Source organism: Natrix helvetica, assembly GCF_964273705.1.
Source record: "Natrix helvetica genome assembly, chromosome: 1".
Taxonomy (NCBI): Eukaryota; Metazoa; Chordata; class Lepidosauria; order Squamata; family Natricidae; genus Natrix; species Natrix helvetica.
The window spans coordinates 136,549,648-136,574,283 of NC_138548.1; the positions used below are offsets into that span (position 1 = coordinate 136,549,648).

General features: G+C 37.1%; 1 protein-coding gene and 1 long non-coding RNA gene across 9 annotated transcripts in view; one reads left to right on the plus strand and one right to left on the minus strand.

Annotated features, from left to right (window-relative positions):
* Positions 1-24,636, plus strand: part of KALRN (kalirin RhoGEF kinase) — a 563,540-nt gene that overhangs the window by 430,342 nt on the left and 108,562 nt on the right. For all 6 annotated transcript variants that reach the window (XM_081965421.1, XM_081965415.1, XM_081965417.1 and 3 more), the window contains exon 33: positions 330-432. In XM_081965421.1, coding sequence (XP_081821547.1) covers positions 330-432 — 103 coding nt within the window. The remainder of the gene's footprint in view (positions 1-329; positions 433-24,636) is intronic.
* The window catches only part of LOC309398544, a 28,644-nt gene continuing 4,346 nt past the window's right edge, over positions 339-24,636 (minus strand). The window contains exons 1-3 of one of the 3 annotated variants that reach the window (XR_014176420.1): positions 23,103-23,362; positions 20,908-21,007; positions 19,305-19,425 (exon numbers count right to left, since the gene is read on the minus strand). This is a non-coding gene — a long non-coding RNA (uncharacterized lncRNA). Of the gene's footprint in view, positions 463-19,304; positions 19,426-20,907; positions 21,008-23,102; positions 23,363-24,636 lie in introns of those variants that run through there. The other 2 variants (XR_014176418.1, XR_014176419.1) reach the window with 2 other exon arrangements.

A 24,636-nucleotide genomic window follows, 5' to 3' on the forward strand; every position in this document is an offset into this window, starting at 1 on the left:
ATCAGTTTTGCAAAACAGCTAGGCTATAATTTAGATGGCTGGATTTGGTTAAGTGAGAAAGCCAAGCAGAACAGGTCATTGGCCTGCCACATTCATTATGGAGCTATTTTGAGATATGTTGCTGTCACTATATAAACCTGGAATAGTCAGTTTTAAAGAGCAAAAGTGGTTATTATGCACTAACCTCACTGCAGGGATGACATCAGCATTCTAAATTACAGACTAAGTTGTAACACATGTGTGATCAGCTGAACAAATTCTTCTTCACACTGTGCCTGAACACTTTTCAAATTCATTCAAGAAATTTCTTCCTGTTTTTTCCTCTGCAGAGAGGGAGGAGAAGATGCCGACAGCCAAGGAGATGGAAGCAGTCAGCCTGACACGATTTCAATTGCATCCAGGACTTCTCAGAATACAGTAGACAGTGACAAGGTAGGATTTATTCTTGAAAATCTGACATCTCTAAAACACAGAAGAACAGGTGAGAAACAAAAATTAAGTGGCATTTCTTCGTAGAATTAGGTGCCCGGCGAATGTTAGTAATAATAGCTGAGAAATAAAACTACAGATCGTGTCATATGCCAATTGTCACATAGAATGTATATTTCTAAGTGGCTGTCTACTCCACTGCAACTATAGGCATACAGGAAAAGTCAATTATGCATACATTGAAACCCTGGGTAATTTTTTATCGGTGGGGGTGGGAGTGGCAAGTGTTTTTAAAATAATACCTTTAAGAGAATCACCAAGATTCTGTGTGATGTGTATGCTGACCTTCACAAGGGAAGATGCTCAAGTGTCTTTCACGCTTTATTGGAATATATGGAACACACACTGCTTCTGAACAAATATAGGAAGGATGGCAGAAAAAGGACAGAGAGTCATTGGCAAATTAGGAGGGCCAATTTGACTTTGGAGAAGTCACGGCAAAACCACAATGTTTTGGGTTTTGTTTGTTTCAGTGAAGCTGAAGCAGTCCCCTTGAACAGTTTGCTATCTTTGTTTGGTTTTAAAGGTATGAATGTTGGGGCTGGAGATGCTATGCATGCTGAAGATTTGTGCTATGGTAGCTTCATTTGCCTTTTCAGAAAGCAGATCTCTGAAGACACAGCACAGTTGTGTGTGTGTGTGTGTGTGTTCATATTTGCTGCACGTTTTCCAGAGAAAATTGGAGGGCATTGCGGGTAGGTTGACAAAGAAGTTGGGCTATTCGGCTCCAGGATTAGAGCTTGGTACAGATGGACTACAAGTCTTTCAAAGCTAATCTTCAAGGGCACAGGCTATCAGTTGTGAAAACTGGTGCACATTTTAAAATATGGGGCCCAGAGTATAAAATCCAAATTGCATTGTAGAATGATAAAGACATTGTTTGGATAAACTAGAAGTTAAGAATTTTCTTTGCTATAATTTTTTGCTGTAATTTTTTTTTCTCCACTCCACTCCTAAAATTTCATGTGTTTCAGATTATATTTTCATTTGATATCTGGCTCGATGTTACTTTCAAAAGGAGCAAAGATATAAAGCTTTATTGCCTGAATGAATATTCTGTGTGTGGGGTATTTGGAAATGGCATTGGTGATAATGCTATGCCATGTTCTCTGTTTGGAGAACCAATCTGGGTTGCAGGAACAAATCTTAAATGAGCAATTTATATAGTATTTCTAAATTACACAAATAATATCTGCCTTATAGATATATGCCAGTATAATTGGTTTCTTTCCCAAACAAAGTGTGAACTTGTAGTCAATAGGCTCAGCAAATACATGGATCATGTGCAGTCTGAAAGCTTCTTGTCTTTATTTATTTTGAGACCATTTCTTCTATCTACTTTGTTTTTATGATTAGAGGTAAGCAAACTCATTAATTATGTTGGTTGCACAATACTTTCATTTAAGAAATAGTCAAGATTTTAGAAAAACAACTGCCAGTGGCATTCACAGAGAAGGTCAAAACAAGTAAGAGCTTCAAGGTTAAAACCTTTGCATGTGCATGCAATATCAATAGTCACACAAAAGGCCAGAGTTTAGACCCGTGATGGCGAACCTATGGCACACATGCCCGAAGTGGCATGCAGAGCCATGATGCCTGCCATGTGTGGCATCACCCGTTCCTCTTCCAGGTTTCTGGCATGCATGCGCATGCAATGATCTGCTGGCCTTTGTGTGTGTGGCACCGCCGGAAACTGGAAGAGCTGGTCTTCCATTTTCCGGCATGAGCATGCATGCTGTCCAGCTGATTGTCACGACTTGCTGACTGGCACGCATGTATGCGCTGGAAATCAGAAGTTCATTTTCTCATGCATGCATGCCCCCTAGGCAGCTCCTCTTCCGTGTCATGTTCATGACAAGCGCACATGCACACTCCCTTTTTGGCACCTGGATTTCGCCAGGTTCACCATCACTGGTTTAGACCGTAGTCTTTCCTGTTTTCACCCCCTCTGTGGATTGCTATTGTCATAGCCAAAGATTGTTGTCTTGATTTGTGCATATTTCAGGTACGATAAGTAAAGGAATTGGTTTATTCCTATCAGTTTGCGGCTATCCATTTTCAGCACAACAGGGGAGACTTCCCTCATTCAGAATGCTGCAGCAAGAGCAAATTTGGCCTCTGTGATTTTCCATTTATTCTTCCTTAATCAACCCGTCAGTTGCCTTGCAACATACTGATACAGCTAAATCCTGGCTTTCCAGATTCTTAACCCTTCGTTCAGGAATTGTTTTACTGGCAGAAGACTCTCAGAGACAGTAAAGCAAGAGTAGTTTCTTTACCAGGAACAAGAATGAAGGAACGAGGAACAAGTCACTGCCTTTGCCCACTATGACATATAAAAATAATAATCTTATCCAAGTCTGTGCTCCATGATTTAAATTCTAGACTTTTTTTCTCCTGCATTTTAAATAGGAAGCTTGACCATTATACACTTCTCATTAGCATGGAAATTATTTGTTCCTGCCTCACCAGCTTCATTTATTCTAGTATGTTTCCACTTTTGCAGTAATATATATTTTTAGTACAATTATTTCCTTAATGTTCCTTTGGATTCCATGCTGTGGTAACATTTAAATTGCACATTGGCACCAGACTCATCACCATATGTGTCCTCTACACGGCTACTTTCTTTGGTACCCCTCTGCAAAAGCTAAGGGTTAGTGAATGCAATGAGAAACTTGTAAATTTAAATAATGATCAGCCATAACCACACAATAATACTTACAACACTGTAGCTGGCATGCTTCTAACACTTCCATTTACCATTGTCAAACTGTTCAACGCCATGCTTTTTCCAGCCTACTTTTCATAGACTAAGATCATCATAGCAGTTTTGTAAATAAAATTCTAGGGTACACCATTCCCTCTGTCTAGGGTAGGCTATAACGTATCAAATAGGAATGGATGATTTTGCTTTCAATTGCAGTTCACTTTTCACTTTGTCTTAGTTTTACAACAGTTTCTTATTTCTTTTTAATGGTCCACTGATAGTCCTTGATTTACAACTACAATTGAGCCCGACATTTATGTTGTTAAATGAGGAAATTTCTGTTGTTAAATGAATGTTGCCCCATCTTACGACCTTTCTTGCCATAGTTGTTGCATGAATCACCACAATTGTTAAAATACTAACATGGTTGTTAAGTCAGTCTGACTTTGCCCACTGCAAAGTCAGAAGGGGATCACATGACCTTGGGACACAGCAATGGTCATAAGTATGAACCAGTTGCCAAACATCTGAATTTTGATCACATGACCATGGGAGTGCTGCAACGCTCATAAATGTAAAAAACCCTGTAATTTTGAATGGTCAGTAAATGAACTGTTGAAAGTTGGGGACTCCCTGTATTTGAAATCCTGAATGTTTTTAACGTGTGCATGTTAAACACACATAATCATATGAGATTGGCCCTTTATTCAATACATTCTTCCCTAATTTAATAACATCCCTAATATTTTAATTTATTTTTATTGATTTTATTATAAATTATTTGATTGTTGTGAGTCATCTAAGTTATTGAGAGATAGGTGGCATACAAATAAACAAATTGTTATGATTAATATAATATTTTCCTAACATATACTATTTTATCAAGCCCCTGAATTGTGAAATTTAGAGAAGCGCAAAGCTGTACAGATAATTGCAATCTGTTCATTCAGTCTTACTATAATCAAATTTCTCTTCTATTTCTATATAAGAAGGGGAATTGGGATCTATTTCTGAAATCCATTAAATGCCATTAGAATGAGCTTTAGAATAAGGGTCTTTTTTTTAAAAGGAAGATTAAAATACTTCAGTTTCTTAAACTATTAATTTGAAGCAGCAGGAAGTCATTTCTTCACATTTAGTTGGCAGAGAGTTAGAAATTTGGGCATGAGTGAGAATAAATTATCCTGTTGCTATTGAGTTTTTTCACTATTTATATAAGCAAATAATCCACAGCGTGAGCCAGAAGCATAAATTTAGATTATAGCCATCTGCTTTTAAACAGAGTTTAACCAGCAGCTTCCTGAATGTGCAATGCCACCTTATGACCCACCCCCCATTTACCCACATAAAACTATCCATGTGATTTGCCCCCATCTCTCAGCATGGGCTTCAATTGAGTGTGATGCCTGAATGTGTTGATCATCAAAGCATTTGCTTGGGTGGAAAGCAATATATACAAATGAATCAATAATGCAGCAGTTTGATTCTTGCTTCCTACACTCAAGACTTCTGAGAAATGCTATTTTGACATTGCCACATTTGGGGTTCTGTGTTGAATGGGAGAGCTAGGTGCTTTCAGAGTTTGTGAAGTTTACCCTTCTAATTGTAATAATTTGGGAATGATCCTATATGTTTCCACCTAGAGGACAGTATGTACATGAATAGTAACTTCACAGGGTTCTTTTTCAATATCATTTCCTCCATCTTTTGAAAAATCATTGCTACATGCAGTCGTTAAGAGGATAGGGAAACGTTGCAGGATAGCTTGCTGAATCTTTTATTTGGGTGATTCAACTGCTGTTCCTTCAATATAGAATAGAATAGAATAGAATATTTATTTCTAAGCCGCACCCTCTCCCGAAGGATTCGGGGCGGCGTACAATAAACAAATAGAATACAAAGTACAATACAAATCTGGACAGGACATACATATGACAAGGACGTATATAAGACGTATACAAGGAGGAGGTAGGCTGATAGCTGTAAAACAATTAAAAAGTCACAATATTTAAAAATCCCAATAAATAAATTCAATTGAATTATACTAATAAAAACCCGTCAGGAGCGATATAGTTAGATCATGGTTGAGCCAGGCCAGCTACTTGGAATAGGTGGGTCTTGAGCTTAACTCGGAAGGAACGGAGGTCAGACGTAGTCCTGATATCCGGAGGGAGGTCATTCCACAGGGCTGGGCCCGCCACAGAGAAGGCTCTACTCCTAGGCGCCGCCCCTCGACACTGTCTGGTGGACGGTACCTGGAGGAGTCCTTCTCTGTGCGAGCGAATTGGTCGCAGGGATGTATGGGGCAGAATACGATCCCGCAAGTAACTAGGTCCTGAGCCATGGAGCGCTTTAAAGATAGTTATCAAAACCTTGAAACGCACCCGATAGACCACAGGAAGCCAGTGCAGCTCGCGCAGGAAAGGTGTCACATGGGAGTACCTAGTACTCCCCATAATTACCTGCGCGGCTGCGTTCTGGACCAGCTGTAGCCTCCAGGTGCATTTCAAGGGAAGCCCCATGTAGAGAGCGTTACAGTAGTCCAAGCGGGACGTCACCAGGGCGTATATATTCTTGTAGATCATAAAAAGTCAAGATGAACAATGTGAGTTTTTATTCTATAGCTAGTTTCATGCTGTGAATAGTTTGCAGAATGCATTTCAATAGAATGTGAGAGAAGAGAGAGGGCAGGTGCTTGTATTTGTTTTGCAGAAACAAAGATGGGAAGGTGTTGTTATTGTTAGTTGCGAAGTCATGTCCAATCCATCGATACCCCATGGGCAACATTTCTCAAGGCCTTCTTGTCCTCTATCATCCCCCGGAGTCCATTTAAGCTCACTCTTATTGCTTCGGTGACTCCATCCAGCCACCTCATTCTCTGTTGTCCCCTTCTTCTTTTGCCCTCCATCTTTCCCAGCATTAGGCTCTTTTCCAGTGAGTCCTTCCTTCTCATTAGGTGGCCAAAGTATTTGAGTTTCATCTTCAGGATCTGGCCTTCTAAAGAGCAGTCAGGGTTGATCTTCTCTAGGACTGACCGGTTTGATCGCCTTGCAGTCCAAGGGTCTTCTCCAGCACCATAGTTCAAGGGCCTCAATTCTTTGATGCTCAGCCTTTCTTATGGGCCAACCTTCACAGCCATACAGTGCAACTGGGAAAACCACAGCCTTGACTATACAATAGGAAGGTACAGAAGATGTAATAGAAGATGAAAAGAACTGTGTTAGATATTGACGTGTTATGTCCTCTCCCAGGCATATTTATTCAACTAGCTTCCTCACTAGTCTAAACATGATACTGCTGATCTTGAAGTTTGCTAATGGAAACACAACTTCTGACAAAAATCAGACTCACTAAAAGGATAAGTATAAAACCATCACAAATATGGTATGTTTACCAGGTAGCAATAGCAATAGCACTTAGACTTATATACTGCTTCGCGGTGCTTTTTACAGCCCTCTGTAAGTGGTTTACAAGTCAGCCTATATCCCCCAACAATCTGCGTCCTCAGGTATTAAGCACAAATGGTAGGCTTGCCTCTGAGAACAAAAAGATGGAATCTTCATATGGACTTTATCTTCCTATTCAGATATTCTACACATACCTGCCATGAAAACCAGAAGAGACTGGAATTTTGTCAACAAACTTGTAATCCTTGATTTATGACCACAATTGAGCCCAAAATGTATGTTGCTAGGTTTTGCCCCATTTTACGATCTTTCTTGCTACAGTTGTTAAGTGAATCACTGCAGTTGTTAATTTAGTAAGCTGTTTGTTAAGTGAATCTGGTTTCCCCATTGACTATGCTTATCCCAAAGGGGATCACATGGCCCTGGGACACTGCAACTGTCATAAATATGAACTAGTTGCCAAACTGAAGTTTGATTATGTGACTACTGGGATGCCGCAATGTTGTAAGTGTGAAAAACGGTCGTAAGTCCCTTTTTTCAGCACCATTGTAACTTCAAACAGTCACTAAATGAACTGTTGTAAGTTGAGGACTACCTGAACTGTCCATCCTTAGTCTCCGTGCCTACACAGTCTCCATGCCCACACAGATGAAAATATCAGCTAAGGATTCTTCAGTTTGGGGCTCTGCTGCAACCATTTTTAGATTTGTTGCTTTTTTTTTTTAGCTCAGCTGTATAATTTATATTTTGAATTCTCCCTAATGATTTTGCATCATACACTGTTTTAGGAGTCTTTGCTATTAAAATGACTAATATATTCCTAATAAATACATAAAAACTTAGCCGTCGCTTTGCTACCATTGTACAAAGTATACCAGGGAAAGGAAAACTCTGAAATTGACACTACATTGTTCCTAAATTTACAACAAAATGTTACTAGAATACAATTTTGCAGTAGCAAAATGCAATCAAAAGTTAGGAAGAATGTTAATGTTGAAAGCAAGCAGCCGTATCTTTTATCTCAGATTTTCCCAGAACTACACCATCTTTGACTATGGTTAAGTTGATGACTTCTAAAGCAATTGATATTAAGTTTAAAAAGATTTAACCAATTTTGGAATAGCATGCAGACCACGACAATTGGAATTATTTCCAACTTCTTAAAAAGTGGCTTGCTTTATTATAGGAAGAGTAAGAGCCTTCCAAACTGTTGGCACACTGCATCTTTATAGCAATGTATTTGAAGTTTCCTTCCTCCTTCCCTCCCTCCCTCCTTCAGCTTCTTTTGTTGGGTCTTGATGACAGACTATGGAGACCAACACTTATTAATTTTATTTAGTGTAGTAGCATAGCAGTTATCTGACCCAGTTGCTTAGTAAGAAGACAATATACAAGACTAGAACGATGTCATTTAAGTTTAATCACTTCTCAAGATGTGAAGTCCTTAGTAATCCTAAGAATACTTGTCAAGAAATTCACTCAGTTATTTTCTGTTGTAGGTATATATGTACCTTATTTAGTTTATCAGCTGGGCATGTTTTGATAACTATATAGAATATGTTCCAAATTATATTTATCTTGGAAGAGGGGTATTACTTTTCAGTGAAATATATATCTGCCTGATTAGGTAACAAATATAGTATACTGGTTGATTCAAAAATTCAGCAAATCAGAATGTTGAATTTAGGGAATTCAGTATAACAATCTTGGGTAAATTTGTTGGTCAAAAGATTGAAAATGTCAAACTTCTTGAATGAAAGTGGCGATGATGCACTGGATTAAAAGATTACTAAAAAAAGGAAAGCTTCGGAGATGTAATTGCATACCTTTAAAAGGCCATTACTAATTACTTCATTTTTCCCCATAAAAAACTACATTTGATCTAAAGGATTAAGATTTTGTAGACATGGTCATGTGTGCAGTATAAACCATAAAAAAGATTTTATAATAACCACCATCTGATCTTAAGTTGGTCCGTTTAATGCCTCAGTCACCATATAACTTAGTTATATGTTAACTTTTCCTTCTGTCCAAGTATCACTAAATATTTTAGGAAAAAGATTAAATGAATGATTCTTAACAAAGCTACATGGACAGAAATATTGAATATGCATGTAGTGAATACACTTCTTCTATTGCAGGGCAGATGATCTTGTCAATAAGTTTAAGACACAATTTCTAATTTAGGTTTAAAATAATATTGCTGTATTTATAAGTTTTAAATTAGAGTGCTGTAATTAGAAAGATATTATTACTTTGAATAGTAATAGGTCACACTGTTCTTATAGCTGGTCATTTTATCCTTTTTCATGGCCTTTGTACCGTTTTATAAGCCTTTACTTCTGAATATCTGCAAGTTACATTTATTTGCCAATGAAGATAGCATTTTATATATTTGAGAATAAAATCTGATTTAAAGAGATTTTACAATGCTTACACTATATGTTTTAGTTGACTCCTGTAGGAGTACGGGTAGTCCCTGATACCCAGCCAAAATGGAGTCTTCCCATTAATGGTTGCAAGTCAAGATAGTTGTTAAACAAGGTACCCATGTTACCCTGAAGCACTTTATACTTTGCTTAATAACCCCCATATCCTCCTCTCCTCAGTGGGGTCACTAAACTGAATATAGGTGCCACAGAGGTGGTAGAAGCTTTGTAAGGGGGTCCAATGCAGGCTCAGGCCACTGGCTTGAGGTTTCCCAAAGCTTTGCCTATCTTCTAAGGCAGGGGTCTTCAAATTATGGCCCGCGGGCCAGATATGGCCCGCCAAAGCCATTAACCCAGCCTGTGTGGGACCACGAAGCTGCTCCCCCCCTCATTGCCCTGCATACCCACCAGCTCCCACCTGCCTTTTGGAGGATGGGGAGGCCAAAAATGGGCTGCTTGGAGGTGTCAGGTGGCCAAAAGCAGACCTATTTTTGACCAGCACAGTCCTACTGGAGGTCAGGGAGGCCAAAAATGGAATGCATGGAGGTCCTAGGAGGCCAAAAACTGGCTCATTTTTGGCCACAGAGTGCTACTAGAGGTCAAGGAGGCCAAAAACAGGCCGCATTGAGGCCTCCAAAACAACTTAAAAAGTGATCTAGTAAAAAGAAAAGCTAACTAAAAGAGCAACATGCAAACAAAAGCAAATAAAACACCCTCAGGAGCAAAACAAAGTTTAATATGTGTGTATTGTTTAACGGACTGCTAATTTGGCCATGCCCACCCAGTCACATGACCACCTAGCCACGCCCACCCAATCGGCCCTGCATCCCCAATAGTCCAAGGGACCGTGAATTGGCCCCCTGTTTAAAAAGTTTGAGGACCCTTGTTCTAAGGTATCCTATGTTCTGCTTCTCAAACTTTGGGTCCCCCCACAGGTTCCACGCCTTCTCCCCACTTGTTTATACACTGAATCAGGGGGTAAATACATGCTTTTCTGTTACAAAGAAATAATGATTTTGTTGTTGTTGTGAAAGCTATATGAGAAAACCTTGGGAAATAAATTTATCAATGAAATCCAGAGCTTCATTCTGTAACCACTATTGTACATAGAGTGGGAAGGTACTTTATCAAGCAGTATCTTTTCCAATGTACTTAACAGTTAGTCAGAATTTCAAAGGGCTTTTATTGCAGATTCTTTCGTTAATCATTTGTACACCAGCTTACACACCCACCAGATTTGTTCAGGAGAAATTCATACAAAGGTTTGGCCAACAGGTTATTCTAAAGTGTTAGGTAAACTTCCTGGTAGGTTTACTGGGATATTTCCCCCCCCCCCCACTTGGAGTAAATTTAGATCCAAATAAATGGTAGACAGTATTGCTGCATAAGAAAAGGTGTAATTATTCCTCAAAAATAAAGATACATATAATAGAATGTAATAGGGTGTTTCCTCCCCCACAGCCAGTTTTCCATATTTTAGTATTAGTTTAGTGCAGATAATGAAAAGACTGGAAACAATCCAAATGCTTGAATTGATCAAATATCCTTAGCTACCCAATTCCTTGTCACTCAGAAAAAAAGTCATATTAAAAATTAATATCCGCATCAAATGTCTTTTGCCTTTAAGCATCCTCTCTACAATGTTAAAAGTCAAGTTTGTGGAGTGTTTGCTACTACACATAATTGCTGCTATGAAATCTGCAAATCACAAGATAATGCCGTAAAACATGTGATCTTGCTGTAAGCAGAGTGGCTGTCTCTGAAAACGTAGGTCCTAGCGCAGAAGTGGCAGAGATGGTACAAAGTCTTTCTTCAGAAATGATAGTGAAATACAAAATAAGCCTATCAATCTTCATTAAGCAATTGGACCAGGAAGATGTGGTAGAGGAAAAGGAAAAGAAATAGAAACCTTTTCAGTTTTGCCTTCAGTTCAAAGAAGCTGCTGCCAGCAAAGCAGCAAAATGTTGAAATGGATCGGTTTGAAGCAATCAAAACAGATCAAGAAAGTGAGTATAACCTGAACCCCCCCCCTCTTTTTTTTCATATTGTATCTCACATTGGATTTAAAAAAATCTTACTTGTGACGTAGTCAGCTACTAAAATAGCTATTAAATCTCCGTCAGAAAACAAACTATGGCAATTCATTTGTTTCAGTAGGAGAGAGGAATATAGTTTATTTTCTCTCTGTTGAGAAAGCTAGATTTCATTTTGTTTAGATTTATAACTTCATATATGAAGGTTTGTTTTTTAACTGAAAGGTCATTTGTGAAAATGGACTACTGTAGTATTTGCATTCCTACGGAAAAAGTTCTAGAGGCAATTCTGTGTTGCTGCTCCTATATTATTCAATCAAGCACGTCTAGAAAACGAAGAGAAAAGTTAATGTACTTTCTCATGTTATTCACATAATTATCCTGCTCATCATAAGCGAGTAGCAGCAGGAGCAAAACTTTCAGAAATTATCTACCTGCTACTAAGCAAACTGGGTTTGGTTTCATTTTTTTGTAAATATGAAATATGAATATATGTGGAAACTTTACTAAAGTGAATTAATGCATTATCATGGTCTTGAATTGTGATAGAACTATTGTAATAGTTACTGTTACAATATCAAGTAGGAATGTCGTATTTCATCATTACATTCTATCCAGTAATTTTTACATAAGAATATTAAAGGAAGTTGTTGATATGATTATAACTAGGGGCCAGTATAACTTTTCTGCTATTTTGCATTTGTACTGGTTGAAAGACAGCTTTTTTTGCAATGGTAATTCAAAACTTGAACCCTGACCATAGTGCTGTCAAAGCACATACAACAGCAATGTGTAGGTAGTCTGGTAGCTAGAAGTCAACATAATGTGAATTTTTCCGATTGCTGACCCTGATTAAAAGGGTAGCGTGAATAAATTCTCATTCTGTCGTTGATCGCCTTCAGACTGGCAATAAAACTAGCCACACCTTCTCTATCTTTTTTTTTTTAATCAGGGTAAATAAATATACTGGAAGAGACTAAGGGTTTATAGTTCCTGTAACCTTCTATTTGATTTGTTTCGTTTCATGAAAGTTTGTATGTTATGCATACACAGCATCACCATATGAGAATACAACTCCAACCAATGAATTGAAACGTATAAAACTAATATTTTAGCATTAAAACTAAAACTAATAATCTACACAATAATATCTATGTGATCAATATTTGGGGACATTATAATGAAATATTGCCATTTCTGCATTTAGCATTTCCAGTTATCAGTAATGATAAAAGGAGGTTTTTTCCCCCTCTCATATCATGTAGGATTGGATGATAATGTAGTAACTCGTGTTGTAAGAAGCAACAGTGGCATCAGCGTCTAATGACCATGATATTGAACATATTTTAAGCACATTTGTGTTTTTTAAAAATGTTTTTCTTATGGGTAAGATGCATATTTATTTATTTAGAGCAATTTAGAATTAGTTATATGATTGCTCCTTGCTTGTTTCTTCGTACGATGAAAGCTTAATTGCAAAGCAGGAATTTCCTGGTTTAAACCTAATTTGTGTTATAAATACCTTACTATCCATTAAATACACACAGAGAGTGTGTGTGTTTTTGTGTATGCACATCTTTGAGTCAGTGTTGATTGCTGATAACCACCTGGACAAGCCCGTGCAATTATCTTGGCAAGATTTCAGCAGTGGTTTAATGTTGCCTTATTGGGCTTCACCTAGAGCTGAGAGAGAGTCCCTCATCCTAGATCACTCAGCTGCTTGTTTGTCTAAGGTGAAAGTAGAAGTTATTTCTAGTCTAATGCCTTAAGCACTATACCAATATGTATGTGCTGTATTAGAGCTGTGATGGCGAACCTGTGGCACGCGTGCCTGAAGTGGCATGCAGAGCCATTTCGCCTGGCACGCACAGCATCACCTGTTCCTCTTCCAGGTTCTGGCGCTCATGCACACGTGACAATCAGCTGATCTTTATGCATGCAGTAGTGCCGGAAACCAGAAGAGCTGGTCTTCTGTTTTCCAGCATGAGCATGCGTGCCAGCCAGCTGATCAGCATGTGTGCATGCCGTCAGAACCCAGAGGTTCATTTTCCGGCACGCGCATGCCCCATTTCCAGCTCCACTTCTTGATTGTGGCCTAGACGAGCACAGACGAAGTGCTCCCTTTTTGGCACTCAGTGCCGAAAAGGTTCGCCAATACTGTATTAGAATATATATATGTATTGAGACTCATTTAAAGAATATGGAAATTAATATCTACCACATTGCTTCTCTGCTTCTATATTTTCTTTCTGTTCTGCCAGCATTTAGATTTCTGACAGCCATTCAATCTGCTGTTTAAAGTATTATTGGGAATACTAGGTAGGTAGGTAGGTAGGTAGGTAGGTAGGTAGGTAGGTAGGTAGGTAGGTAGGTAGGTAGATGATAGATAGATAGATAGATAGATAGATAGATAGATAGATAGATAGATAGATAGATAGATAGATAGATGATAGATAGATAGATAAATGATAGATAGATTCAAGTATGAATGTTTATCTTGTTGCTATCAATCCATTATTTTTCTTTGATATGGACCATGGGAGCAAAAGAGTTCCTCATTCTGATCTAGAATGAGTTGCCTTTGTGTGACAGAACCTCAGAGAAAGAAAATGACAGACCACTCATTCATTATGGCATTCTTCTTTCCTACAAGGGATTAACCTTTGGATTAATCAAGTATTTACTGATACCATCACCTAGTCCAAGCCCTATGAAATTCACTTTGGGGCATGAAGATAATGGAAGTGACTGGGTTTTCTTGGGTACTGTCAGAATGATGGCTTTTTCTTCAGTTTGAATGACATAAATGGTTGAGATTTATAGAACTCATCTAATCCTTGGTAGGAAAGGCTTTTAGAGTAACTTAAGTCAGTAATACTGTCCTTCAAACAAACTCCAAAGCTAAAGATGGAAAACAGTATTTATGAATTATGGTGGTTATATTATTCATGAATTAAGATATTACACAGAAAAAGTCTAATGTACATGTTGGGCAGTCTTCACAGTCTTTTTGGCTGTTTTAATCCCACTTTTTGGTGCTGCCAACTCCTCCCTTCTATCGTAATTTATAAGTAATAATTTTTCATAAATAACTTTATATTCTCATCCCTCTTATACCAGCTGCATTGACATCAAAAGAAGAGCTGCCTTAGATCAGGTCAAAGACTAATTTAGTTTAGCAATCATACAGTAGTTAATAAGAATAGGAGAAATGGGAGAACACCTGTGTTGCTTCCAGCAGTTGATATGAAAGTATGCTGTCTCTGAATCATTAGGCAGCATACAGCCATTATGACTGATACCTATGGATAACGTGATCTATTAATTTGTTTGGCCTCTTTTTAAAAAAAATCTAAACTGTTGTGTTTCATTCACATCTGATAGAAGCTGTAGTTTAATTACAAATAAGGAATCCCCAAAATCATATTTCTGGATGATCACGCAGATGGAAATATAAATTTATTGAATATTTCATTTGTTCCTTCTGCTTTGATAAAGACTCAAGTGCTTGAATGTTCCCATTTGTTCAGAAAAGCAATTCTGACGTTCTCTCCATTGATGTGCCCTTAAAAAATATTAGTTTCTTAAGATCTTATACTGTAAACAGGAGGGTTTTTTTTAATTTCAGGGGATTATGAGCTGCCCAGAATTCCATGACATAGAAGTAATTACCACACTTAGCCCTAAGCCCACAATTAATTCCCCTAAGTTTTAAAATGCCCAGGTGGATAGTCAGTGTATCTTAGAATGAAACAATTCTCAAATTTTAAATCTATGCTTATAGTACTTCTGCCTTCACTTACTGAGTGTTCCATTCCTATATATTTATCCATGAGTTACTATGACAGTTGATTGAAAGTAAGGCAGTTCAGGGATAGTTTCAATTTCAAGTATATTCTTTACTAGTTATACTTCAAGTGTCAGACTTATGTCTCAACTCTCTCTCTCCCTAATAGGTTTATGGCATCAAGTATATACCTTTTCCCCTTAGCTAGCAGTTAGAATATAATAGAGTAATAAGGCTGGAAGGGATACTGGAGTCTTCTAGTCCAACCCTCTGCCAAAGGCAGGAGACCTTGTACCATCCCAGACAAATGATTCACAGAGTTGTTCAACAGTTCAAAGAGATAAAGCTGACAGAGATGAAGCATGTATTGTGAAATGAGAGATCATTTCTTCTCAATGTGCTGCACCCAACATCTTATTATTGGGATTAAAAACATATCAAGGGGGAGAACTGTAGTTATGATGGGGTAGATAGGAGAATGTGAAAGCTACCCCAAATCTTGTTCTAACTTACTTTTTGTTATCCACACCTCTAAAACATAAATTATGCTACTTTGAAACATCCTAATAAAGCATATATTTTCATAATCCTTGTGAAATATCTCTATCACAAAAAGTTCAAACATCTTCTAGATATTATAAGCTCTGCTTGCTAGCTATGCTAATTATGCATCAAAGGGTTAATAAATTGGTACATTTCCAAAGGCATTCCTTTTAATAATATTTTCTTTGTCAATAAGGATATTGCCAAGAGTTTTTGAATATTATGGATTTGTAGATCACAAAGAGTAGGTCCACCAGGGACTATGGAAACCTAGAACAAGAGATCCTCCAACAGCTATGGTTTATTTTATCAAAGCTCATGAAAAAAGAAGTTAATTTTCCCATTGGGCACTCAGCCAATTTAGTAATTGTGTGACATGCATACAAGTATGGAAAAAAGAGCTAATCTTGAGAAGTTCTTAGTAATGAACAAAATAATAGATCAATTTCAGATTTGCCATGGAAACGTCAGCCCAGTAACAATGACGTCAAGTTGGCAATGCCATTTAGACATTTATTTTGTCTGGAACACACCTGTTCAAGAGCAGGAGAGTAAGGACTTCTCATTTTCCATGCACTGATATGATAAAATCAGGTGGGATAATTTGAAAACATAGTTTTAGTATAATTTTTTGTTTTAAGTTTATTTTGACTGGTATAATTTTGCTGACATTGGTAAGGAATTCATAAACTTTGCTACAGAAGATTAACTAATCTTCTTTATGGAGGTTTCTGGTACAGATCTTTGCACTTTGCAACTACAATTTCTTCTGTTTCACTTCTTTGCATGTGAACAAAACATTTTAACATCTAGCTAATAATTAGATTATATGTTAATAGCTTATTTATTTTTTATTTTTTAACTGTTCTTTATCTTTGTGGCTTGTGTTCTGATCATCTTAGTTTCAGGATTCAATGAAATACCCTACCATGGTACAAAAAGAAACTACTATAGTATACAAGAAGTTGCTGTATTTTTTTTTTGATAGCACACTAAACAATTGATATCTTGTTCACAGCAATATTTTACATGTTCTATATAATTAATATTTGTGTATATTTTTATATTTATATTTTACTGCATTGTAAGCTGTTGAGAGTTGCTTTGGATAGTGAGATGTGGTGTGCGTGTGTGTGTGTGAGAGAGAGAGGGGGGGGGAAGGAGGGAGGGAGTGCAGATAGAAAGATGCTGAAAATTAAAGTGTCTAAATACCTGTAAGGAATGTAAAAGGGAAGGCGTGAGAGCTAAAGATAATAGGTAATCTCAGGTGATAACTATAGTGAATCAAGAGGAATCAACACGGTTCCGACAAAAACTCAGGAAATGAGAATTGAGTTCATTTCCTACCTGCCATCTAATCATGCTGAACAGATAACAAGAGCAAAATTTGAATGGAGCTCACAATTTCTGCACATAACACTTTTGGTGGCTGACAGTTGCAGAATATTTGCATGTTTTACCATGTATTTTAAGAAACTGACTGGTGAGGTAAACATTCATTATTCTCTGGCCCAGCAAATAGTGCTTAGATTTTTTAAAAACCAGTGAGATCAGTAGACACTCACTAGTATTTCCGAGTGATAACTAGCAAATTAAACAGTTTTCATTCTTTTTGAGTAAATTCATCAACGATGTTATTTCAAGACTTCTTTATAAGATCACTCCAATGAACCATGAAGTGAAAGTTACTTTAGTCATTATTTGTGTCAAAATAACATTAATAACATTAATCAATAACATTAATAAAAGGGGAAATAGCCTTATAAAATGATAAACATTGAAAGATATTTCTGCCAAGGAGCAAAAGTAAACTTGTCTTTAAGAACCATCTGGTTTATGTATAATTTAATCACTTCTAATTAAGGCTAAAATAAGTTCCGCAAAAAATATCTGTTCTATTATTTTTAAATGAAGGAATTACACTAAAAAATAATTTGAGCTCATCCAATATGATTTTATTTTAAATCTTTAGAATTGACCTTTTCTTGCTCAAGGATACTCTATATTCAATGAAAGCTATTAACTTGGTGATATCAAACAAATTCGGTTTTTATTTCAATTTATTTTTTTCAGTAATATTTTTGAAATTTATATGAAGTTACATGGCCAAAATCCACTTGTATCTCCTAGGAAAAATCAAATCCAGTTTATTTATTCTCTATAAAAATGAGCAAGGGTTTATCTATCACCCTGGAGCCTGCATAACGAAATATGTAGTATAGAAAATCTGATTAATTCTGAAACCATACCACAAGCCCCATTTTGATAATTATCATTAATTATCATTAACCCAGCAATATTATAAATAGGCATGATAATTTGTGCTGTAATATGAGAAACCTATGAGAATTCCACCATCATTAAAATAAGGGAAATTGGTGAAATTGAATTGCTTGTTGCTATTCTATTTTTCCCCTTACAGTACAGGAAAGTAGAAAAGGTTTTTTAAAAAGTAGAAAAATAAAAAAGAAAGAGAGTGAAAATACAAATCACGAAACATTACACTCCTGTCTTTGAAATACTTCTGAGCAAGAGTGCATAACACTGTTCTGAGGAGATATGTACATGAGTTTTCTTTCTAATCTGTATCTGAAATTAAGACAAAATATCTTAGGGCAAATCTTCTCTAGCGGATGCAACGTGTACAGAGACAGCCTACATCAGTCCAGAACACAGCACTCAGGATGTGAAGGTCTATTAAGGGCTCCTGATGAACTGTAATCTGTCTAAGCAATCTGGTACACTGAAAGATGCTTATTAAGTGAGTAAAGAAACAGACTCTCTCCTCATGTCTGTCTCCTCATTGGATTTATTACACACCAACATTCTTCTCTGCTATTTTCTCTTCTTTCTGACAGCAGCAAAACTGCTGATTTCTCTTCCTCTCTCATGATGATGATTTGTTATGCTTAAGAAATCTTGGGTAGTGGAAATCATGGAAAGCTGGTCTAATAAACGTTTTACTGGTCCATGTTCCCCTTGCTTTAAATACAGATAAGTATCAATACCCAGAATCTGATGAATGTTGGGTTCTTACTGTGTAAAAGCTAAATTTAATTTCTTAAAACTGCCACAGTACAATAGAGCTAATATTATACATGAATGTGGTGCCCTATAGGAACTTTGTATGATTTAATCTTTCCTATAATATAATATATTATCTTTATTTATACTCCTGTATTATTTTTATAAATCAGGGCAGTGACCATACTAATATGCCTCCCTCCTCCCATTTTCATCATAACAACAACCCTGTTGTGAGGTGGGTTGGGCTAAGCAAGAGTGACTGGCCCAAAATCACCTAGCCGATTTTCACGCCTAAGACACAACTAGAACTCACAGTCTCCAGGTTTCTAGTTTGGTGCCTTAACCACTAAACCAAAGTGGCTCTCAAATTTCCTGACATCACCATATCCAATACAAGGTACCTTTTAGTTATTAGTTTTTTTAAATGTCTATATGTAATGTGTGATATTAAATTGGTTAATATTCACCTATCTCATGTCAGGAATGTGGAACAGAAATGTGAAATTTAATAATCTTAGGACACAGAAAATATATATTTATTTATAAAGTTTATTTTATAAATAATTCAAGGCAACAAACATACCTAAATACTCCTTCCTCCCTTATTAATGCACTAAATATAAGGCAGGTCTCTAAATGTCCCAATTTTTAGGCTTCTCCCTGGCCATATAGACAGCTTTTCCAAATTTATATTGTACATCAGCAAAGATAAAATGGATATGTTTTTAATTTACAGTAAAACTGTTTTTCATTATTCCCTCCTTTGAGTTATGTTTTTAAATGTTAACTAACATTCTGAAATAAATAAAACAAATTTCTCTAAAGTTTTTATTAACATATTTCACAAAATCATGTTAAGAATTATTATGCATTGTTTACCGAGAAATTTTATCTTGCTTTTTGTTCTTTCACTCAAGTGAGAGCAAGAAAATCAAAGGGCATTTGACAGTCCTCCCACAATATTCAGCGATCAAGTTTCTTTTGCTTTTCCTGCTTCCATCTAAATGGGATAGAAAACATGATCTTTTTCAACAGATACTCATCTGATCTTCCTGTTTAGATATGGAAAAGTATTTTTTTTATCATTTGTGGATGCCCCAGTCTCTTCTGTTCTCTTTCTCTCAGTTACGTGATCCCGCTAAATAACACTGGCAGTTTTAACAAAAATTGAAAGTTTGTGCTGGTATTCAGGAAATATTTTGTTTTAATCTGATTGGAGAGTTACCTTCTTAAGTATTTAGGAATAATGTTTTTACAGATTTAGGCAATATTTAGTGAATAAGATTTCTTGTATATTTTATACTTTACCTAGGTTTTCTCACTACCTGTAACAATTCTTTTCTCTGAGTGATAAATAAAAGGAATAAACTGTATTGGGTTTGTGAAAAAGGAAACTTGGTTCTTATTTAAAGAAACTTATTTATGCAACCATCTTCACAATGTTGTTTAACATTCCCACAGATTACTTTATGCAGGATATATTTGCACAGAGCATGAAAAAGCTAATACTAACTAGACATAGATATTTGGCTAGTTGTGATGTAATTGGATAATATTTTGTATTTATTTTCAGTGATTATAGTAAGCGTTTTCAACCACAATAGCTTACACTAAATACAACAACTTTTATTATAGTACGTCCTATCCTTGAAACCAGATCTGCCAAAAGACTCTTTTTTTTCTAGTCTTGCTTGCTGCAGGGTATATGAAAATCTACTACTTTTTTTAAAAGCTCTAATAATTTGACTCCATACAATGCCATGACAAAAATGGTAATTGACTTTTATGAGGGCAAATCATGCTATAAAAATAAATACAGGTAGTGCTCAACATAAGACCAAATTTTCTGTTGTTAAGCAAGACAGTTGGTTAAATTAGTTTTGCCCCATTTTACAATATTTCCCCCCAGTTGTTAAATGAATCACTGCAATTGTTAAGTGAATCATGCAGTCATTAAGTGAATCTGGCTTTCTCCATAGACTTTATTTGTTGGGAGGCGGCTGGGAAGATTACAAATACTGATCACATGACCACAGGACAGTGCAACTGTCGTGAATACATGTCAAGCGCCTGGATTTTGATCACGTGACCATGGGAATGCTGCAAGAGTTATAAGTGACAGGCTATAAGTCACTTTTTTTGCACTGTCTTTGTAACTTTGAATGATCACTAAATGAATGTTTACAAAAGGGTAGAATATTTGGCAGAAAATCTCTGCTCTAGCACCTCCACCTATTTTATTAAGACTAGCCTTTCAGACGTTCCAGAAAGATGAGTTACAATTTTCCAGCTAGTAAAGCCTTTACTGAAAATTCTGGAGGTTGATGCCCACATAGCTAGAAAGGACTCAGGTTGGGAAAAGCTTCTGTAGCCTATTTTTTAAAATGCCATTTTTGTTGTCCATTGTTATAGTATTTGATCTCGGTGTTAGCTGGAAAACTCATTATATTTTACAATACTGGCAACGTGAGATGTTTCCTACCTGTCATATCCATCACTCTGCACATTTTTTTTCTTGTTTGCTTTTGCTCAGTTACATGTTAACATTAACTCCTTTTATTGAATAGAGTTATGTGGTTGCCCTGGAAAAAGATGTTAAGGAAAATGAATAAATGTTAATGGATATTCATACGTCAAGGAACAGTTACTCGTGTAATGTTAATTTTTCACTGTCATCAATTTTTTTAATCGTAAAATTATGAAAGCGTGTGAAAAATTCATACTTGCATTTTGTAACATGTGGCTCAATTCAAGTTGCTGGTTTTTTTTTAATCTTAATGCCCTTTGTGGCATGGGACTGCATTATTTGAAGCACTACCTCTTTCCAATTATATCTCCTGCCCCATTTGGGTTGACAGAAGAGGTAGGTTGCACGTCATATATAACTCATATATGTATGAGTTATCTGACAGGAACTGCAGGAGATGACCAGGCTGAGCCTGAGGGAGGAGTCAAACACAAGTTCTTGTGCGCCCGCAAGAAATCTAAGTCCAGCCCACCTTGAATGCCTCTCTTATCTCATTTCTCTTAACTGTTAGTCAGATTCTTGTAGGCAGCTGAAGTTTACAATAAATCGTTACACTGATTTGGACTGCCTGTATCTCTTGATCTCCCTGATGCTTGACAGGACCGGGAGGCGAGCCTATTCTGCTGTGGCACCCACCCTAAAAACATCATTTTCTCTGATGTGAGAGTGGCCTTATCTCTCCTAACCTTCTGGACAGCCATAAAAACTTGATTGTGTCCATAGGCCTCGAGGGTCATAATGGAATGCTGGTTTGATTAGGTGGCTCCATTGTGTGCAATTCAATGCTCTCTCTTAGCCTTTTCTAATGATATTAAATTTTTGGTGCTTTTTGAAAAATTTTAAAATTGGATATTATGACTGTGTGTGCTGTACACCACAGTTATCCCATATGTGATGAGTGGCCATATAAATACGATCAATAAATAAATATGTTGCAGTTGTGTAGGGACTACGAGTGTAGCCCGATATACACTTACACGGTGCTTACCTGAGAGTAAATTCCCTCATATTCAGTGTATGTCCAGCACAGCTAGTGGAGGTGAACCAATCATATATGAGAAGCTGCCAGCAATATAAAGTAGACCATACTAAAAAACCAATGCTATATAGGACAGGAACTTTTATTTTAACCGCTGTAGTAACAAAATTTTGCAAGCCTGAATATCTTTTCCCTGTCTCCTGCCTTTGTCTTTGGGTGAAGTGTGTGTCTCTGTGTGTGTGTGTGTGTGTGTGTGTGTGTGTGTGAGAGAGAGAGAGAGAGAGAGAGACAGACAGACAGACAGACAGACAGACAGACAGACAGACAGACAGACAGACTTTTACTCAAATTAGTTTGTTGGTGTAGGCTCAAGCCACATTTGTCTGATTGTTGCCTTGGTAACAGCTCTTCCTTCTGTCTTTCAAGACCATTCTCTGTGTCCTTTACAGAAGCCCACAAACAGGGATAAAGAAAACAAAACTTCTTAGCAATTGAATGTGGAAAAAACTAATAATATGCACTATATGAGCCCATAATGAAGAGTTATTGACAGAAACTATTAGACTCCCTTCTAGAAAACTTTTCCTGAAACAGCTGAGTGCTACGACATGGATAATTCTTAAAGCTGATGCACTATATAAAGTCACCTAAAGTGCAAATTTATGGAGCTCAGTTCCATAAAACAACATCCTGCTACCCATATCTAATGACTCCCAATAATGATGAAACCAGTAACACTGTGTCTCCTGGTGGTCAATGTAATTAATCACTGATAGAGGGGAAAACAGTTTCTAAAACAGTATCATTTCCTATAGAAACATGGAAATTCAACAACGCTGGAATAAATCTAATAAAAAACTCATTTTTCTTTTCCTCAACATGAGCAAACCATGAGATTCTGACTCACACTACTTGTTAACACGTTTACTACTCAACAGCTTGTTGAAATGAACTGAAAGGAAAACTTGGGATTCTTTCAGGGAGGTTAGAAATGCTGCCTCACTGTTATAATGAAAATTAATTATCCAAAGAATTTTCTTGCAGCTGCTAGAAACTACTTCCTGTACTTGGTGAATATTAGTAAAATTAATCTGGCTGGAATCCAAATGAGCTAAAGTCATAGTTCAACCTATACCTTAAGTGGCATTTAGCAAAGAAGAAAAAGAAATACCTTGTTAGTAATGATATATGAAAATCAGAATGTTCAAATCTCTTGAAGTAACAGCATTCAGTTTTCCACCCAGAGTCGCGTTCCCTGATAGTAATTCCTCATTACTTCTGATTTGGCCCAGATCACTGATAGTTGATAGCAAATGATGTATTCGAGCAGGATTTAGAAGCCGCAGAATGTGGAAAAACTACAGCAAATAACATCCAACTTGGTTTGTAACTCATAATTAGCTCTAATTCTAAATCAGGCCTGCACAACACTTAGATAGGGAAGGGGGCAGACTGGTAGATTCAAAATAATTACAAACCACAAATAACAGGTGGCATACTGATCAACTGTTTTTTAGTTAAGCTGTGTGACTATAGCAGTTGGAGCTGACATTGTTTGCGAGTCCTAAGGTGTTGGAGGACACTTGGCAACAGATATTTTGTGATAGAAGTGGTTCCATAACCTTGGTGGCATATCCATCTTGGCAAGAGAGATATTTGGCTGCAATGGATTATATTTCAAAAAGGGCTGGCACACCACACAAGACTGAATTTGAATGCTTACTCTAAACCAGGGGTGTCAAACTCACATCGTCATGGCGGCATCACATGACGTATCGTGACTTTTTTCCCTTTTGCTAAACAGGGCATGGGTGTGGACTGCACATGATGCATCTGGCCTGTGGGCCGGAAGTTTGGAAGCCCTGCTCTAAACAGTCAAATTAATATTTTAGGTTAGCAGATGCTGAGGCAGGAACGGAAGCTCACCCCATCATACGATGCACTACCATACAATACAATAGCAGAGTTGGAAGGGACATTGGAGGTCTTCTAGTCCAACCCCCTGCCTAGGCAGGAAACCCTATACCGTTCCAGTCAAATGGCTATCCAAAATCTCCTTAAAGACTTCCAGTGTTGGGGCATTCACAACTTCTGGAGGCAAGCTGTTCCACTGATTAATGTTCTAACTGTCAGGAAATTTCTCCTCAGTTCTAAGTTGCTTCTCTCCTTGATTAGTTTCCACCCATTGCTTCTTGTTCTACCCTCAGGTGCCCTGGAGAATAGTTTGACTCCCTCTTCTTTGTGGCAACCCCTGAGATATTGGAACACTGCTATCATGTCTCCCCTAGTCCTTCTTTTCATTAAACTAGACATACCCAGTTCCTGCAACCGTTCTTCATATGTTTTAGTCTCCAGTCCCCTAATCATCTTTGTTGCTCTTCTCTGCACTCTTTCTAGTGTCTCCACATCTTTTCTACATCATGGTGACCAAAACTGAATGCAGTATTCCAAGTGTGGCCTTACCAAGGCATTATAAAGTGGTATTAACACTTCACATGATCTTGATTCTATCCCTCTGTTGATGCAGCCTAGAACTGTGTTGGCTTTTTTGGCAGCTGCTGCACACTGCTGGCTCATATTTAAATGGTTGTCCACTAGGACTCCAAGATCCCTTTCACAGTTACTACTGTTGAGCAAGGTACCACCTATTCTGTACCTGTGCATTTCGTTTTTTGTTGCCTAAATGTAGAACCTTACTCTTTTCA